This window comes from Chelon labrosus (assembly GCF_963514085.1).
Source record: "Chelon labrosus genome assembly, chromosome: 8".
In the NCBI taxonomy this organism is placed as follows: Eukaryota; Metazoa; Chordata; class Actinopteri; order Mugiliformes; family Mugilidae; genus Chelon; species Chelon labrosus.
The window spans coordinates 10670167-10690387 of NC_140358.1; the positions used below are offsets into that span (position 1 = coordinate 10670167).

The window sequence follows — 20221 nt, forward strand, 5'->3', positions numbered from 1 at the left end:
AATAAATAATGAAATTAAACTACAGTAGTTTTTGCTTTGCTCCATTCACGGCCTCCGTACGTATTATTTCTACTCAGCAAACTGTCACAACCCTGCTCATGGGAAGGAAAACATATAGAGACAACACATGAATCTTTTAAATGAAATCAATTTACTATATTGACTTAAATCAAATATGCAGTCAGTAAATCAGTCATGTCTTTAATGTGTGTTTGAGTGAGTGAACGCTGGAATAGAACAGTAAATTATCAGAACAGACTGGGACACACTTTTGGTTTCTTTATATCTAACTACTGTTGTGTTTCTACTGACTCACTAAAACAGGCAGTAGCTGTCTTTGGTCTTTATCAGTGTTTTTTAAAGGAAATCATGATCTACAGACACCGTGCACAATTGCATAAGTACATACTAGGCTCCAGACGTATGACTAAATATTAAGTTTAATCTGTATCCATACTATATGTGTTGTACAACCCCATAAAGGTAACCAGTATGTTGAAGTTATTTAAGCCCATAATCTAAACTGAACATACTGTAAGCAATGTAAAAGAAGTTCAAGATGCTTGGTTAATTATTTTTACTTCTATTCTTCTATTTTCTATGTATTTTCTTTTATTCTTTTCTTATTCTAAAACTGGTATTATCTAGCTATTGATACCAGCACAAGTTGAATTGATTCATAATGTGACAGCAGAGGAAGCACTGACATGCTGAGCGAAGAGAGCTAAGTGTGAGGAGGCTGATCTGAAGGGCTTTTAGTCTAGATAGCGTTTCTTATTGGATGGTTTTATCCCATCCTCATGTGTCTGTGGGTGTTCAAACACATTGTAATATGCTGACTTTTATGCGCAGGTTGGGTCTGTTACATATTTACAGTAAGTGTAATGATTAATTTTTCTCTCCCCCACACAGTCTTAAGCAGCTCTCAGTCACAAGTCTGCCATTACTCAGGGACAGACCTCTGTGTCTTTCTGCTCACTTCTGGCTCCTCTCTCTTAAAAGCTTTCCTGTTGAGCAGCTTTTCTCCCCTTCTTACCATTTATCTGTTTGTCTTTCAGTTCCTCACACTTTCATTTGGTATTTTCTGACTTTTCTCTTGTAGAATTAATGACCGAAATGAACTCTATTTGCAGTATTTACTCGGTGAGTATTAACTTTTCATATACATTTCAATAAGGCCAACGAACAGATTAGTAATTATGTTTATTTCATCAGTTTTGCATTAATAGACGAGAGGACAGATCCTGTTCGCATTTACACATGATCATCCTGTAATGTGTTCAGTAAATTGCATTGATTAAATATTAACACTGCACTCAGTCTTGAGCAACTAGTCAGTGGAAGTGCATTCGTGTTCTTTAATTAATTAATAAAAAGTAAATCAAAGTTCACCTTTTTTTGCCATTTAATTAGGAGTGAACTGAATGGTTATAAATAGAAAAATGGTCATTGAGGAAAATTTTGGAAACTGAATGGATAGTGAATGAAGAGTCAACTGTTTCCTGAATTAATTATTAGTTGCTAAGCAACAAACATAATTTCATCTGTAACAGGTTGTTGGTTGATTGTGATTCATTTTCACCTCTGTTAAAGGGACGAAAAAATCAGCTTTTCAGAGTCTTATTACATCTGCCTCAAAAAGCTTAAGAAATTCAGTACATTTCTGTATGTTCTGACTCTTATGTCAATTTAACGTCTGTCAAAAGGGTAAAATTGAAGATGTATTCTAGTATTGAGCCAAAGCAGCATCACAAAAATCTTCCTGACCAGATCATCCTCTGCATACAGACTTCATATCAGTGTGTGAGTATCAGAAAACACTAATAACTCTTCACAGTGGAAATGTACGGTGTAAAAAAAAAAAAAAAAAAAAAAATAGCAGTGCGAGCAAAGTCGTAGGAGACGATACGGGTGAAGGTCTCTTTAGTCAAGCCTTATATTGCTTTATGGCTCTGTTTTTACAAAACAACAGGGTTAAGGGTCAAAGTTCAATCAGGATACGTTGGAAGAGATTATGGGAAACTGTGCAGATGAGGTGTGCCCAAGGAAATGATGCATGCTCATGTTCAAAGCAATATCAAAATGTAAAAGATTAATTTTAACAGTCTAGAGATTCATTTGCTGAGACAGTACTCACTCTTGACTCCTAGTGCATGTTCACTGAGAGAATGACCCTGATTTTTATTGGTGTTGTAAGAGTAATATGTAATCTTTGCAGCAATAAAAAACAAGATCAGGAGACATGATAGTGAATGATACTTCACTAACCCTTTATTAGGTGTGGGTGGTAGTGTGTCATGAGTGCTGACATATAAAAATGCAATAAAATGATCTGGACTCATGTAGCAAGCTCACCAACAGCTGACCAAAAGAGGGCAGCATTATTTCACATAATTGAAACTTCCTCCACACTGCAGCCATGATGCAATGTAATATTATAAAATGTTTAGCTGCTAGTTTATGGATACACTGTGAGACCAGTTCTTCAAATTAAACTCTAAATTATACTTTACTAATTATATACTTATACTAATTATCTTTATTTTTTGCCTCATTATTCTGTACATGCACACAGTCTTGCTAGACACTACCAGCTGTGTTGTTGCTGCGGGTCTCACCAGCTGTAACAGCATCTCCATATGGAAAATCTCTGGCTTCCAGTGGAGCTGCTGTTATCTGTGGAGGGACACCTCTTGTCATCGAAACACTGCTGGGAATTGACTTGAGCTTGTGTACACTTTCTATTTGAGATGTTTCCATTTGGTTTCATTTTTGTGCTTATTTCTCTAAAGGTTGTTCATTGCAATAAAATAAAACTAAATAAAACTAACCTTGTGAATCCAGTTTATTTGCCTGTCTGTTTCTTCAAAACACAAAGATTACATTTAAGGACACCTTGCTTATCATTTTGTGCGTGTGATAAATAGGATGGTTTTATGCCGCTTTTAAATATTAGAAACCAAAGTTATGAGAGAATATAAAAGCCTAATTTTCTAGTAAATTGGAAGAAGCGACTGTGAGTTTCCCTTAACATAAATAAATAAATAAACTCACAGCCCCAGACGTTCCCAAATCACATATGTTTACAGGAAAATACTGACACTTTTATTATCATGCAAAGCAAAAGCAAAACTGAAAATAAAAGCAGGAGTCACTGTGACCTTTCCTGGGTGAAATTCAATATGGCCATTTGAAATTAAAAGTAAAACCACACATGAATGAAATGTCACTGGACTTTCCCCCCAGTATGACACATGACTGAATTAATGAATGCATGAATCAACCCTACCAGACATTAATAATAGCATAATAACAGCATAAACGTGTATTATTTGAGAAGATATTTGAATTCAGACTAAAAAACTAATTCATACACCCACTTATCAGTTCATACACAGGTGAAAACTAATGCATTCGAGTACACACAGCACACTTAAACAGTCCTGCTCTAAATCTTAGCTTCGTGAAGGTTACGGTATTCAGCTTTCCTTTAAAATAACTGAAAAAGAGCCCTTGATTCAACTGTGGTTTCAGTTCGGAGGTTGTGGTTTGTAGAACTATTGAATTGTATTGTGTTACCTATACCTACACGTTTCTATTATTTTGACAATCCCATTTTAGTAAGTGGGTTTAACAGCTCCCAAAACTACATTCTCCAGAATTATCATACATTTGAATAACTACCCTTCTGACTCTGTTTCTGCATAAACGGAACATTATAACAGCCACGATATAGTGTTATATGATAATGCATTCATCTCCACTACTACACTAATATTTTGGCAATTATTAGTTTAAATTGCAATTAGTATTAGTATTGTGGCCTGGGTAAATATAATCATTAATGAATTGAAAGTTAGGAACACACACAACTACCCAAAATGAGACACTGCTTTTTTTTTTTTTTTTTTTTTTGGCAACAATTAGGCTTTTATTGTGAAAAAATGTGTGACATTTCCGGTATCTGTGAGTCAGCCCAGATCAACTGACAGCCGGTTGCTAAGCGAGTAGCCAATAGCTGCGAGGTTGTAACTGTTTTACTGTCACTTTCGCGTAACATTAGAGGGTATATATATCTGAATATAGCTCGTTGTTTATGGTGGAGTAGCACTGGCCGTGTTACATTAGCTAACATACGTTCAAGAGGGAGTCTTCCCTGAATGACAGACTCGTACTGCGTGGCCACTGGCTAGCTAACGTAAAGGAGGGTGGGGACAAAAACTTCGAAGACCTCGCCCAGTCGTTGCTTCATTCCAGCAGGCAGCTACTCTCTCGGCGGTGTGAGAGACCCACGCCAGTAAAACTAGATAATTATTCAAGGGGATACTGACACACTTGTGTCAACGAAGGGCAAAAAATAAAAAAAATAAAAATAAAGAACGAGCAGCCATGTTCAGGAAAAACTTGAAGAAGGACCCGGAGCTGTTTCAGAATGTGTCGGAGGGTCTGCGGCGGCTTTACCGGACCAAACTGTTCCCTCTGGAGGACACGTATCGATTCCACGACTTCCACTCCCCAGCCCTCGAAGATGCCGATTTCGACAACAAGCCCATGGTCCTCCTGGTGGGTCAGTACTCCACCGGAAAGACCACCTTCATCCGGCACCTAATGGAGCAGGACTTCCCCGGTATGCGGATTGGCCCCGAGCCGACCACAGACTCTTTCATCGCAGTGATGCACGGCGAACAAGACGGTGTGATACCGGGTAATGCCTTGGTTGTCGATCCCAAGAAGCCCTTCCGCAAACTCAACGCTTTTGGCAACGCGTTTCTCAACAGGTAAAGCCAGACCTTGTTAAAAAAAAGCTTACAGTGAGAAATGTGAAAAGTATAGGACATAAAGCACTGGAGTTATTCTCTAATTATTTGTGAATGAAATGAATATGTCATGTCCGCCTCGTACATACAATCCGTCATTAGTTGACGCAGTTGTGTGCAAAGAAACGTGACATAACAATGATATCTTGTGATTTAAATGGCCTTCCCACAAGTCCTTACTTGTACCAAACTTATTCATGGTACCTTCACGGTGTGCTGTTGCACAATCTTTCCAGCAGAGCCAAGTGTGTGTTCCCTCCTCCATCATCTAGAGAGAATGTGGGTGTTGGTGTCAATAGACAGGTGGAAGATCCAGCTTGTGTACAGAAAAGCAAAGGGCAGGATGGTACTTTCCAACATCTTAAACAAATCAACAAAAAAGTGGTTTCTCTTTCGCTTTAAACCAGATCCTTTAGTTAAGCCGCCTAAAAGCAGCTGGCAGAGTCACTCTTGACAGATTTTTTTCCCAGTGTCTCATAGAAACGGTTGCCAGGCAACACCTTGACCTTGTTCAGTCCTCCCCGTGCCGTGAGCTTCGTATCATCTTGGCCATATAAGAGTTACCACATCAGTGCGAGGTATGAGTCAACCCCCTTGTTCTCTGCCTATGAGTAGGCCCGATGAAGGCTTATCACAAAGGGTTAAAGGTTTTTTAAATGTCTGTCTAATTGCGGTATTGTAACATGTTTGTGGCACTACAGTGGTTGTCGTTGAGTCAGTAGATGTGTCGCCGAAGGTGGTTGAGTCATTTTAGCTCACTGGAGTTTGAGCCACGCGATTGATCATCCAGAGATGCGAGGATTAGCGAGAAACTCCCAGAGCTGAAGTTTTACTGTTGGTACAGGTGGGGCTTTTACAAGTTAACGCAACAACAATGGAAATCACAACGTGGAAATTATTATAGAAAACGGCAAACTAAAAGCAGAAGTGAAAGTAAAACAAACAAATTAGAGAAAGAAGACGAAGAATGTGGTTTGCGTTTAAAGAAAGGGAATGCCAAGGACACTTGTGGAAAGCCTCTCAGTTTTTCATAAAATGAAAGTAGCTCCTCCCAGTCCAGCTCACAGTGTGTACGGTGCCATGAGTCAGAGCTGGCAGGTTTTGAGAAAGCTAAAAGGGTCTGAATCCTGGGTACTGTAGGAAGATGCACGGTGACGACATCAGATTGTTGATGACGTCACTTCTTGCAGAGAGGGTGTGGGTATATCCCCTTCTCTTCCTGTCAGCTCGTGTCACCCTTCACATGAATAGCCTCGCCAAACAGATGAGCAAATAATACACAAACAAACATCCAACATCTCTTATTAGCTTCAGATTATCACGTGGGTTGTTTTGCCACATGCTGTAGTAATACAAACAGTCCCAAGTGAACATTTCCCGAGATCAGCCTATTTCCCATTATCCACTGACATCCCTTCCTTCAATTATAAAGAAGTGTTTGTCTTATCTGGAATGAGTGGAAACGTCTGCCAAGTAACATCAGTCAGACTCAGACAAGTAAAGTAATGCTTTAAAAGATTAGGTGGGTGTTTGACTTCACAGGCCAAGATTCACTACTCCGGGTTTATTACAGTCCAGGTCGGGGGGCCCCCCAGATAAGACTGCGCATAAACAAAGGCTATTGTACTTTGTAGCTTAATTTGTCAAACTGCTGGACGCTGGAAACAGACCTGTGGTGTCATGGGATTTCGCGGATCTCTTGCATTCTGCATCTCTGTCACGGAGGCGAATGCAGGGCTTTAGCGGTCATATGTTAACTTAGAGGTCACATGATCACGCCTAACAGGATATGTGAATATAACAACGGCAGGTGCATGACCTGTTTGAACAGCTCAGAGGGTTCGTAACCAAGAACAGGTTTACAGTTGGTGAAACTTTCTGTCTGGGACCGGACCCAGAGAGACGTTTAAGTTTGGACCAGACCCATTTTCCATTTTCCTGTCAGGAGGGTAAAACTGTTTGGACTGACCTTCAACTGTTACATGGTTTATTGTGTTTTTTTACTCGTAAATGTAGACGGCTGGTATAGAGGGTCAGATTGTTAATTGACTGATTTGAGGAGACTTGGACGGCAGCTCTTCTGTGCAGCTCTTAACCATAGTCATTCAGCATGCAGATTAGCCTTTAACTACCAGGCTCAGTGGGACATGCCCTCAGTATAACCAGTTATTTATAAAAAAGACTAAACAGAAATCAGTAAAGTGATCCTCACACCTACAGCTTGCTCTCAAGCTGGATGGTGTACTCACCTAGCGTGCCAACTTTTTCAGCTTTTAATTTTTTCACCGTACTGGTTTGTGATTGCCTCTCGTTAGTTTTGAAGTGATTTTGTACCGAATGTTTCCGCATAAGTAACTTAATACTTATTAGCGCTTGTTCCTTTTTATGTTGAAGGGTATTTCAGTCAGAAGGCTCCAGTATGTTTCTGTGCTGTCTTTAAGCCATTAGTCAGTAAAACTGGAGTCAGCAAAGTTTAAGTTCCGCAGTGGCCCACCCTGGCCCGACACTGCCCAGATCCGTCCTGTCCTGTTGAAGGCCTGTTACTCCAGGGCGCTGATGCAGCACTTTGCTGAGATAGGTCATGACACATGTACAGTCTTACATAACGACTATACACACAGACATACACATAGTAGATGATTTAATAACCTGCACAAGCCAAGACTTTACAGGACGTAAATGTGGGAAAATGACACGGCTGTAACCTCACATCTCCCGTGCGTGCCGCACCCCTTTCCGCTTATCTGTGGGAAGTTGAGGTCACTATGCACGGGTAGGCTATAGGTCAAGAGGTGGATTAGAAGACCTTCTGTCAGGAGTAAGAGCCAGATTTCCAATCACAGGGCAGGTCTGACGTGGAATATTAACCCTCGCCTTCAATCTAACCCGTCGTTGCCGAGAGGATGTGTTTCCCACGTTCTGAACAAACAAATAGTGAAGGACCTCAGTTAGGCCCCCGTGTCTGTTACGATCTTCTGTTTCTATGAATTCCAGCTCGATCTCATCAGAACATTTTTTCCTACAAGCTGTGTGTGGAAAAATGTTTGGATAGATAGTTAAGTGGAAAACCTGAGCTGAAACTCCAACTGCGTGTCACACACTATCAGATATGAGAGGGACAGGAAAAACCTGCGTTTGTTATCTTTGGCTGTCTATTGTTGTAACGTAAGGCCATGCACATAGGATCTCTACGCAAGACACCCTTCCTCTTATTTCTTTGACTCGGTCTTTGTGGATTTTTCCTCTTACCCCCTGTGTGCGTGACACAGGATCTCTGTTGAGGTTTGTGGTGTGAGTGCGGTTGCACCAGGAATGTAAAAGCACAGTTTTTCCCCAGTCTTATGACCTGGTGCCTCTGAGCTCATGTTGAGAGTATCGGTTCAGTTTGGCTGAGCGGGCAGCAGAGTGAGAAGTAGTACTCTGAGCTGGAGGATGTCTTAACAATCCCCTTCTTTGTCCTGAGTGGGACAGTGTGGTATATGCAAAACCAGTAGTCTCCTCTCACGTGCATGTGTCCTGGCTTGGTTTCTGTTGGAGAGAGACCCTTTCATTTAAAGTTTAAACACCCAGTGTTTCTGTCTCAAGGAGACCATTGTTTAGTAAATTAAGTTTTGCTGGGTGCGAGTCAGGCCCACAGTTTATAATGTATTGTTCCAGTGCTTCCCTTCTTGGATGGTCTAACATCGGCGGTCGCCTCCTACAAGTAAGACAGCTGTGATGTTTGGAAAATGTGACTGTATCATAACTTCAAAATTAGATTTTAAGTGTCAACAAGAGCGGAAACAATTACTCACTCAGTCAACAGACAGAAATAAATTGGCTAGTTCCATTTATTGTTTCAATCATAACGCATGTAAATACATGATAGTAAATTAAGTATCCCAAAAGCAACAGTAAGTCATTAGATAGATTAATCTATAATGGAAATAATTGTTAGTTACAGTTCTGGTGTTGATGTTTAGTGTAGAAAAGCTCCATTTGACATTATTTTTGCATTTACTAATTAAGTGTGAATTTAATTTTAAGACAGGATTCACCCTGAACCCATTTTTTTCCATTTCACCCACTGCTACTCAGTTTTATAGCTGCGTATTTCCTCTTGCGGCCTTATTCCATTAATGTTAGTGCCTGAAACCTTGGAGGTGAGTTATGTCTGTTTATGCCAAGCTTATGTATAAACACTCTCACCCAACTGGTTTGTCTCCCTCCCTCTTTTTACCCCTATCCACTCGTTCTCTCTGTCTTCTCTCTCGATCTCGTTACGCTCCCTTTTTTTACTTTCATTTTCTCTGCTCTGTGCTTCGACGTCTCTCATCTCTGTGTCTTCCCGTCAGGTTCATGTGTGCCCAGATGCCGAACCCCGTCCTGGAGAGCATCAGTATCATCGACACCCCTGGAATCCTGTCGGGGGAGAAACAGAGAATAAGCAGAGGTCTGCTTCACACACGTACACCCATGCTTTACCCGCCTTGTCCTCCAAGTACACAACAGTGCTAATAGTTTTTAACACCCTGCTGCGCCCTCTACTCTAAACTGTGCAGTGCTGTAATCAGAAACCGTTGCGCACGGACAAAATGCACTCACAGGAAGTGACATGTTCAGATATGTAAAGGAAACATACTTCTGCAACTGACATACATTCGTTCTTTTCTCTCTGGTACTTCTGTTTGGCAAGTGTCCTATAAAGTCAGTTGTAGCGGTGTTGCTCACGGTGCTTTCAAACCTGTGTTTAACACCCTCAGGTTGATACCAGAGCAAATAGGTCATGTATATCTGGAGGACACCTTCACCAGGCACCTCACTGACAAATTCATTTCCTGTCCCTGTTCCTCTTGTTTTCGGTGGTCATGTTCAAACAACCCAATTCGACTGTTTCGGTGGGTTTTTTTTTGGTTTTGGGTTAGAAAAAAGTCTGACTGAAATAGAAAGTATGCCCTGTACGTTGCTATGTTTTTTTATTTTGTGCACCTTCACTATTAAATGTCTGAGTCATTTCCCTTTGCTCTGTGGAAATAAATCAATCATACGTTTATCTACACACTCCAACAATACTGTGACCTCGAGGGTCATTTCAGAATTGCCACATATGCAGATTTCTCTTCACTTTTGATGATCTTACAGAACACAGGCGTAAGATAACAGTGCAGCTGAGCGTAGCTTCTGCTTTTTCTACCTGATGTGAGCCCGTTTAAGAGGAAGCTCTCTTATGACTTTTTGTGTACTCTAGGGAAAGGAAGTGGAGTAAAATGGCAAACATAGTGGAGAGTTTCCCAAGACTGCCCCCACCCACAGCCTCCACCACCATTGCCTGAGCTGCCCTGAAAGCTTCTAGACAATCTGCTCTTTATTATCAAGTCCCATGAGACACAGCAGAAAGGAAGAGAGGAAAATATTACGAGGCAGAAGATTAAAATACAGCTAATTTGATTAATCGTTTTTGGTAGCAATTAGACAAATTAGTCAGTTGTGCAGTGGCTTTTTCACACGAGCGTTTTTTTAGACTGTTTTATTTCACTGTACAGTGAATATGAGTTTGGGACACACGGCAAATTATTTAAAATGATTATTTTGTCATTATTTTGGATGTCAGAGAATTGTGAATGGCATTTTCTGACAGAAAAAAATGTGAAAAGGTCAAAGAAGCGACTGTAAACATACAGATTAGTGCCATCTGAAAATAACTACGTATGAATAAGGTGACCCTGTCTAAAGAGAGGAGGAGCAGACTTAAGTCTGATGCCTCAGATTTGTTTCTATAGATACATACTTATTCATCCTCCCTTTCTTAAGCACACATGTACACTGTGTTGCACATATAATCTTATGCTCTGTTTCTGTATAAACAGCACAGTACTGTACTACAGACTATGTCATATACAAACAACCCAATTCGACTGTTTAGCTCAAGTGTGACGGGCATGTGTGTGTCTGTACTCTGAATACTGGCAGATATTAGGTTTACACCAGGTCACGGGAAGCTGTAGTAATATTTTAGACTTCCTCTCAGTGCTCATCAGCTAAAGGGCGTGTGACTTGTCAGATGTAGTCCAGCGTCGCCATATATTTAATTTAGAGCAGCATGGTGCGATTTAAAAGCTGTTAGAAACGTTCAGTTTGAACAATGAGATTGTGAAGTCCATTCATGAAGATTAAGCTTTTTCGTTGCATAACACTTAGACCATGTGTTCATTTTTGATTAGGTCAGCATGTACAGCTCAGGGCTTGTTCCTTAGTCAACTATGAAGTGACAGTAAGTATCACAGAACTGTGCACAATTTTGCAGAACTGGTAGGTGTCTTTCTAAAGTCGCTTCTGATGACTTGACAGTGAACGTTAATTCCATTTAGCAAATTTAGCAGATTGAAGAAAGAGAGTTCTCAGAGTCAGAGCTGAAACTGTTTGAACTTGAGGCCTGAAAACGTAACGCTGTGGCACTTCTTTTTTTAAGAATGTGTTTCCTTACAGATAATTAGACTGACAGCGCTCTTGTGGCAGAATATCTTACTTCTCATTGCATTATTGTGAAATGAATATTGTTAAATTTTGACGTTTTTCCAGAACAGGCGTTTGGTTGAGAATATAAGACCTAACTTAATTTGGTACTTTTTGTGTGAACATTACACAAATAAGACTTTGTTACTAGCTGCTACACCTATCTCCAGGCTTTATGCTAATCTGATCTAACTGTAACTCAGTGCTGCCACTCTTAGCAAGAATGGTAAATAAGCTTGTTTCCTGAAATGCCAAACTATTCCTTTGATTATCTCAGTAGAGCTGCATGAAAGTTGCATTACTGGTCTTCTCCCTCCTCCTCTCTGCGTCTGTGACTGCCACATGATTATGATGCCTGGCCAGATTGATCAAGAGTGTGTGTCTCTGTCCTTGCATTCTCGTGCTATGGTTCATACACAGCAGTTGTTGATGCTATGTGCTATAAGTAAGTCTGGGTTTGAGCAGCTGTCTCTCGTCTGAGTCTCTGACACGTGTGTTAAAAACAGACTCAAGAGAGAATGAACAAATGTCCTCTGCTGGTTCCCACTGGGCTCTTAGACTTAAAATATTTCCCCTTTTTACCCCTCTGCTTTTACATCACGTGCGCAAAGAGGCACAGACTCCTTTTGGCTGAGGGTGTTTTCCTGCGTCTCCAGTGTCCATCTCTTATTAACACGCAGGCTTTTCTCTCACTTTCACTTTTACTCACCCCGTCTTTTCTCCCTCTCCGTCGTCTTTTTATCTTCCCTTCCCCCTTGTCTCCCTCTTTATCTGTCCATGTCACGGTGCCATTCTTTCTATCAACTGTGTCTCTTGGACTTTCGTTTGTGTGCGTGTGTTCGGACACAGACAAAAGCCAGCCATGTTGGAATGCATGCGCAGCGGATCTGGCGTTGATTGTACAGCAGCCGAGATGAGCTTTTGCAGCAGCTGCATTCTTTTCTGATCAGATGACACGGAGACACTAATCAAAACCAAAACTCAAAACTCTCCCTCTCCTCGTCTCCCTCCGCAAGTCCTCTGGCCAAATAAAAATGCAGACAAAGGCCTCGTCTATGTAACTTGAGTAAGTTCTTTATTGGAAAGGAAGTGAACGGTGCATCAAGTTTCTGTGATCGTTCTGCGTTTACAGCCTGGTTGGACAACCTTTTAACATTATTGTCCCTGCTGACAGTACACACCATTTTTAATACCTTGTGTGTCAGCCTTCCTTCTTCCTTTTTTTGTCTTTCATTACTGGCAAGTTTGCTTTTTGTGTGGAACATTACTGTAACCTGTCTCTCATTCAATGCATGCCGCAGATTGAGTAAATCCGATTGTCCAGAGGGTTGAAACTGCCTTTACCTTTATACACCTCTTTCTGCTGTCTCAGTAAAGCTAGTTAATCAATAACCAGGGGCAAAACTCTGCCTCTTGGAAAAACACTTGTCTAAACATGACTGGATCAACTTGACGTGGAATATAAATGTAGAACTAACACTTAAACGTCATCGAACACACTCTATATTGAATAATTGAGCTCTATGTCAGGTTAAACGACATATTTCTCTACACCAGTATTGTTGATCTATTGTGCTGTTTGTAAGCACGATACTAGCGTCAAGTGGGATATATGTTTTCATGCTAACAGTAGGTTGCCTCGTCCCAGATTTGTGCATTACTGGTGATTTTCATCAGATCATAACACAAGTTCGTTGCCCCCCATGTGCTAACAATGAGGAATTTCAAAAAATCAATAAAAACTTATTGATTTTGATATTGACTGGGTTCTAATAAACTAAAACAAGTCAGCTCTGAAATAACACAGTCACTCACAGTATTATATGTCCCCCCTTTAGTAAAACTGCTTTCAGACCATTTGTTTCCACCTTAAATAAATACGAGATCCTGACCATAAACAATAATCAAAACCAGTAATGTGATAATAGTGTCTTTGCTGATGTTTAAACAGCCTCCGTTTCTCTCCCTTCAGGGTACGACTTTGCCGCTGTGCTCGAGTGGTTTGCTGAACGCGTGGACCGCATCATCCTCCTGTTCGATGCCCACAAGCTGGACATCTCTGACGAGTTCTCCGAGGTGATCCGCGCTCTCAAGAACCACGAGGACAAAATGCGCGTTGTCCTGAACAAGGCCGACCAGATCAGCACTCAGCAGCTGATGAGGGTCTACGGAGCGCTGATGTGGTCTTTGGGAAAAATCATCAACACCCCTGAGGTAAGAACGTTGGTGCTTTTGTGTATAATACAATATGTTTAAACAGATGATGTTTCAACTAATCGTATTAGGTTGAAGATCTGAAACACTGTCACTCCAACTAAACTCAAGTCTTCGTTTATTCGCGCTGAACACACAAGAACTTGCCGTTTTAGCTTTTCGTTTAACTCTTTGACAAACCTGGAGCCTTCAGGCCTTAGAAAGTTCTGGGCAGAGATCAAATGACCTTTCCAAATAGGTCAATATTCCCAGCTTGTATGAAAAGTTGGAAGAAGACAACTCTTTAATGTGTGATTGTAATGAAAGTGAAACACATTTATATCTCTGTCTATTTCAAATCCCATGTCCTACCCAGTATCACGTGACACAGTTTGTCTCATGATTTTTCCCTGACTTTCTAGTTAATGTTTGATTGGAGCCATATTCATAAACTGATCCCAGAGAGACCTTTGGATTATCTAGATAATTATTCATTGACTTTGACACTGAATTGTATTGTGAAGCCTTTAAACAGGACAAAAGGTGCATTTTAAAAGGTTATTTCTGCTTCACTGACAGTCTCTGACAGTCTCATACAGCATTGTCAAACATCCCTTTTGTCTTTTGAGTGTATAAATGTTCTTGTTTATACAACAATCGGATTGCAGTGTCATGTATGTGACCTGTGAAAGAGTTTCCTCTTGTGTGGGTGTTGCCAATAAAGTTTTTAATAGAGATTAACTTGTAAGAACTTTATTCCAGGTGGTGCGCGTGTACATTGGGTCGTTCTGGGCGCAGCCCCTCTTGGTGCCAGACAACAGGAAGTTGTTTGAAGCAGAGGAGCAGGACCTGTTCGTGGACATCCAGTCACTGCCCCGTAACGCAGCTCTACGCAAACTCAACGACCTCATCAAACGAGCGCGCCTCGCCAAGGTCAGTATTAACAAGACTTGAGAGGCCACGGCCATGGCAGCCGCTTCAATGCATCAGTATGCATAATGTGATCACAGCAATGACATTATAAATGTATTATTTGATTCGTTAGCATGCTAATGTTTGCTAAATTAATAAGAAACAAATTCCAGCTGAGGTTGATACCAGTGACATTAGTTTGGAAGGTGGTGTTTTATCAAAAACAAAGTAAGGGAAACATCAATATGTAAATGGCCTTGCTTTTATATAACGCTTTTCTACCTGTTGGTACTCAAAGCGCTTTACAGTCACAGACACATCTACCCATTCACTCACACAAGCACACACACGCATCTGGGGTTTCAGTGTCATGCTCAAGGACACTTCGGCATGTGGCACATTCCGGGGATCGAACCGCAAACCCTCTGGTTCGTGGACAACCCGCTCTACCTACTGAGCCACAGCCGCCGCCGATATGTGAACCACATTTCAAAGTTTTGATATATGTCATTCAGAGCCACAAATATTCGCCTCGAGGTTGATCTTGAAGTTAAGAGATCATAAATGTCTGTTGGATTCATCCTCGGTGAACCATGACTATCTCTATGAGGACTGCAATGTTTCCATCAAAACCAAAGTAGTGGACAGATCCATGCTACCACTCCTAAAGCCGCGCTGCTTGAGTTTATAAAAAACGCCTTATTTTTAGCCTCATTATCTCATTTTCATTCTTTTTTTTTTTCTTTTTACCCAACCTCTCACCACTGCCCTCTGTCCTCCACCCAACACAGCAGGGTTACACAAAAACACCCTAGTTTATGCAACTTTTGTTAGTGAAGTAAGCACCACAGTATATCTGAAAATGATGTCAGTTTTGAAACCAATATCATTAACGTATTTTGATTTTGACTGAGTTCTAATAAACTAAAACAAGTCAGCTCTGAAATAACACAGTCACTCACAGTGTGTAAGTATTATATGTCCTCCTTTAGATCCTGACCATAAACCAGTAATGTGATGGTGTCTCTGTTTCATTAATGTGTCTCATTAACGTAATGCCAAGAATTGTAGAGGGAAGATTTGCTGTTTCTGCTTTTTATATTTATATTTCCTAACTTCAGAAATCCCCTCCAGGCTGGTTTGAAGACATACAAATTGTGTGTTTTAATGATCATTTGTGCCTGATGTGATTCATTTCATTAACTAGTATTTAAAATTGCTGCTTCGCCTTTTTTCTAAATGAAAAACACAGTTTTGCCTATTTTACTTTTTTAAATGTGTTTTTTAAATAGTAACCACAAAGTTTAATAATTACTGAAGGAGCTGATCCTATTTCTTTTATGACTTCCAGGTGCAAGCCTACATTATAAGCTCTCTGAAAAAGGAGATGCCGAGTGTCTTTGGAAAGGACTCCAAGAAGAAGGAGCTGATTGCCAACCTGGGAGAGATCTACCTCAAGATAGAGAAGGAGCACCAGATCTCACCTGGAGATTTCCCTAATCTTGCCAAGATGCAGGTGAGACTTAAAAAAAAGATTTGATGACCAACTCAGTTTTTATAGTTCAGAGTACAATGACCTTACTAAGTTCCAGCCTTTACTCTTCACGTCTTTGCCTTTCTTTCCTGCTCTTACCGTCCAGGATGGGCCAGGACGTGGATGAGATTTATTTTTCCTGGTTTGTCAGGAAATCCTGCTTCTTGTATGCTACTCCCATTGGTAGTCATTGAAGACTGATCTATTTCTATCTCCAATTCCTGTTTTCTCTCACCCCCATCCCTTCAGGAGCTGCTGAATGGCCAGGACTTCACAAAGTTTGCCGCTCTGAAGCCCAAACTGCTGGAGGCAGTGGAGGACATGCTCGCCAACGACATCGCCCGTCTCATGGCCATGGTGCGCCAGGAGGAGGCTGCCATGCCCAGCCAGACCGTCAAGGGCGGAGCCTTTGAGGGTACCATGACGGGTCCCTTTGGCCACGGCTATGGCGAGGGCGCCAGTGAAGGCATCGACGAGCTGGAGTGGGTGGTGGGTCGTGACAAGCCTACGTACGATGAGATCTTCTACACCCTCTCTCCCATCAACGGCAAAGTGTCGGGCGCTGCAGCCAAGAAGGAGATGCTGAAGTCCAAGCTGCCCAACACAGTCCTGGGAAAGATCTGGAAATTGGCAGACGTGGATAAAGACGGCCTCCTTGACGACGAGGAGTTTGCCCTGGCCAACCACCTGATCAAGGTGAAGCTGGAGGGCCACGAGCTGCCGCCTACGCTGCCCGAACACCTGGTGCCCCCGTCCAAGCGTGGGACAGCACTGGAGGATTAGACGATCCAGAAAAGACAGGGAGCAGCCTGGCAACGAGTACCGTCATCGCTCTGCTTCATCCTCCATCAAGCTGTGAGCCTCTAGACTTCCCGACACACCAGGGGGACATATTGCTGTGATCTTTTCCACCAGAGAGAGACTGGAGGGTTTTTGGGGGAGGAGAGGAGGGAAGGAGGGAGGGTCCATCTTTGTGCATTAGGGTGTAATGTTCAGGCATCTATTTGAAATAAACTGGGGCGGGGGTACGTGAAAGGACATTACTGGATCACGAACTGATGAGTAGCTGGAGGGTGATGATGGGGCCGAACTTAAGATTTATGCACCCGTGTAAAAGATGTCTTATAACTAAACAGTCCATATTATTTTATGTTGATCCAAAGAAATATAGTTTTTTTTTTTTTTTCATTTGGACAGAGAAAAAGGAAATCGAAACAGCTGTTGAATTACTTTATCTATATTTTTGTATTTCCTGACTGTTAACTTTGACTCTTTCCAAATGCTTCCCCTTTTTATTATTTTAACAGAGAATAAATAAAAAGGAATACTCTACCATCCAAAATGTGGTTGTGTGGATTTGTATGTGTGACGCATCACAACAGTGAAGTTACCATCACTAAACGTGCTCGTATAACTTTCATGATTTTCTTTTCATTTTGTCATTGAGGGTCATCTCAAGGACTGTGTTACCCAGAGGGCAGCAGAGGCATTTTCTTTGAAATGCACTCATTTAGTTTCCGTGTCATCTACTGCCCCCTGTAGGCTACAAAGAGTCAGACCAGAATCCTCAAGAGGACTTATAAGGTAATCCACCCATGAAACGAGTCGCTTATGACTACATATCTTTGAGGGCAAATTGAAAACAGTGGTGAAGGCAGACACTTGTGACGTTCCCTGGAGCTCCCTGAGGACACATGGAGACAATTTACAAAAATTCAGTCCAGGCTCAGGAAGACGAGCGTAAATCTTAAACAGAGCGACAGGAAGCGCTCTAATAAGAGAGTCTGAGTGTATATAACTTTTTATGTTCCCCTTATAAACCTGTCTTCTTATTTAACCTGAAGAAGTCTGAATCTGGAGACAGTTTGCATGATTCAAATTAGGATGCAGATTTAAGAAATTGAAATATAAATCATCCTCAGCGGTTGATAGTGTATGTAGCAGGTGTTTTCCCGTGTGAACCATGTTTGTTATGGGAAAAGAAGTCACATGATCGACGCAAGGCCAATAATTGCTAAAACAGATCCACATATACAGTATCTTTGACTTCATGTCGGCTCATGTTTGTTTACATATTTACACTCTACCCCTTCTATCTGCCTCGACATGGAAACTATCTGATTGTGTACACACTGAATCAAGTTCACCTCCTCGGAACGCAGCGCTATGTTTCATTTTCATGTCTCACAGTCATGCACTTCAGTCTCATCGGGCCTCTGCACAAAAGATTCATTCAGATTGTGCACACTCACTCACCAGATTATCATGTTGACACTCCCATCTGTGATCAGGTCCAGGCGCTCTCTTGTGTCTGGGCAAGTTATTACGGGGTTGTTGCATTTTGTTTATTGTTACTTATTTAGAATTTTTGAGCAGTTAATCTTTTCTGGAAAAACATTATTGATACCAATTGCCAGAAACCAGAAGAGAAACAAACACAGGCGTTGCCACAACATAAGGTTGAAGCTTATAGATTAGTGGTTAGGGAAGTAGCCTTGGGACTTTAAGATAAGATAAATCTTTAATTTATCCCTTTCTGCATCCGTGGCAGCAGTGCCTTTGAGCAAGTAACCCAACCCCTTTAACTTTTTCCTGGGTGATGCATGGGTTAAAAGCAGAGAACTTTCAACACAATACAATACAACAGAAATCTTAACTCGATGTCAAATGTTTGTGCATCAGTCAGCAATGCAAATATACAAATGTACACAGTGAAGTGCAGTCACATGAGGTAGTTCGTGGGTATAAAGTCCTGTCAGCTGTCGAGGTGCCTGAAGAAAGAGTCCTTTAGTCTGGAAGTCCTGCATTTCATACTCCTGTACCTCCAGCCTGAGGGCAGTAGTGTGAACAGTCTGTGTTGGAGGAGGGTGGCAAGAAAGACTTTAGTCTGGAAAGACTTCTACACTAATTCTAGCTGAGACCTGGTGTTAGATAATATAATATTAAGACACCGAAAAACAGATATGCTTAGACGGATAAAGTTAAACTGACAAAACAACAATAAATATTCGCCAACAAATGCACTGATGTTACAATGCTGTAATTCAGTATACAGTAACTTTATGTTTTTATTTATTAAAATCTTTTAATAAGACTGAAAACTTAATTTACGGCCGACAGTAGCTGCAGGGCTGACAGAGAGCTGCTGGAATGCCCACACTGGTGTGAATTCATCCCTGTTTCTGTACGCTGTGTGTTTGGATAGCTGCCTGCCTCCTCCACCACTGTATATCTCCCCTTTACATTGTTTCCTTTTTCCTGTCTTCATCTGCTAGGACGTCACCATCTTCCCCCCTCGTCTCTTCTTCCCCTCTTCCTTCCCTTTCTTCCAGTGTTTACGGAGAGCTGCCTCTGCTGCCTTGCTTGGGGCTTTCTTTGTTTTTCACGTCTGTATTCCTGCCACTCCCCCGGCTCCCCTGTTCCTTCACCTCGTCCCTTCTCGGGGTTTTGGGTCACGTTCGTCCCGTCCGTGTCTAAAAATACTCCCTCCTCTGCCCCTCTGACACACTGACCCCTGCAGAGAGTTGACTGGGTCGGGGCTTATATAACACATTCATGAGGAGGGAGTGCCTCCTCTGAGACGCAGGTGAGGAATGAATCACCTGTATGTGTGAGCACAAATCAAACTGCTGGATTTCAAGTGTTAACTTAACCGTGCATCTGTGGTGAACGCAGTTGATCAATACAAAACTGATGCTTTTGATATCTTAACGGCTACATTGCACATTTCAGTACAGACTCGGTTGTGTAAAAACAAGTAAATGTCACACCAACTCAATAAAATAAAATGACGAGCGTTTATTTATTTCTTGGTGTACTGGATACAGAACACATCAGAACAACATAAAATGACATCCAAGAGTGCCTCGGTAGTTCCTGTAACGATGAATCAGTTTCACATTCTTGTGGGAAGATGAGGGTGAGGAGGCAATCTAAAAAAAAAAAAAAGAGGGGAGGGAGGGGCGATAAGTGCTAAGAAGGAGCCTGATTACCGGCTGTGATATTTACCCCATTGTTTGTCGAGCCTTACAAGATGGTAGTGTCTCCACTAGGAGGAGGTTTATGTACACTGAAGCTCAAGAGAAGGGCAAATATGTCAAAAACAAATGTTATCATTTAAACATTTTCTTTGTGGGACCGCAGAAGGATCAGAGGTTGATCACAACAGTCACTGAGTTGCTTCTCGACTGTTCCTTAAAAAAAAGAAAGCACATTTTCTTTGTTGAGTATTACTTTTTCTCAGGAATGAATGAATAAGCCATTCATATAATCA

The 20221-nt window shown here is 41.4% G+C and overlaps 1 protein-coding gene across 1 annotated transcript; it reads left to right on the forward strand.

The window, feature by feature from the left end:
* Positions 1-3988: 3988 nt before the first annotated feature.
* Positions 3989-17284, forward strand: ehd1a (EH-domain containing 1a). The gene is made up of 6 exons (XM_084549982.1): positions 3989-4778; positions 9152-9249; positions 13282-13523; positions 14265-14435; positions 15766-15930; positions 16198-17284. Exons 1-6 carry the CDS (start codon positions 4390-4392, stop codon positions 16729-16731), a joined length of 1599 nt encoding a protein of 532 aa, XP_084406108.1. The 5' UTR covers positions 3989-4389; the 3' UTR covers positions 16732-17284.
* The last annotated feature ends 2937 nt before the right edge of the window (positions 17285-20221 follow it).

Excerpts from the sequence above, each read along its gene's own strand:
- ehd1a (XM_084549982.1), top strand. The coding sequence starts at position 4,390 with ATGTTCAGGAAAAACTTGAAGAAGGACCCGGAGCTGTTTCAGAATGTG. Across the intron at positions 14,436-15,765 it reads AACGAGCGCGCCTCGCCAAG|GTGCAAGCCTACATTATAAG; the intron begins GTCAGTATTAAC and ends TATGACTTCCAG. Across the intron at positions 15,931-16,197 it reads CTAATCTTGCCAAGATGCAG|GAGCTGCTGAATGGCCAGGA; the intron begins GTGAGACTTAAA and ends CCATCCCTTCAG.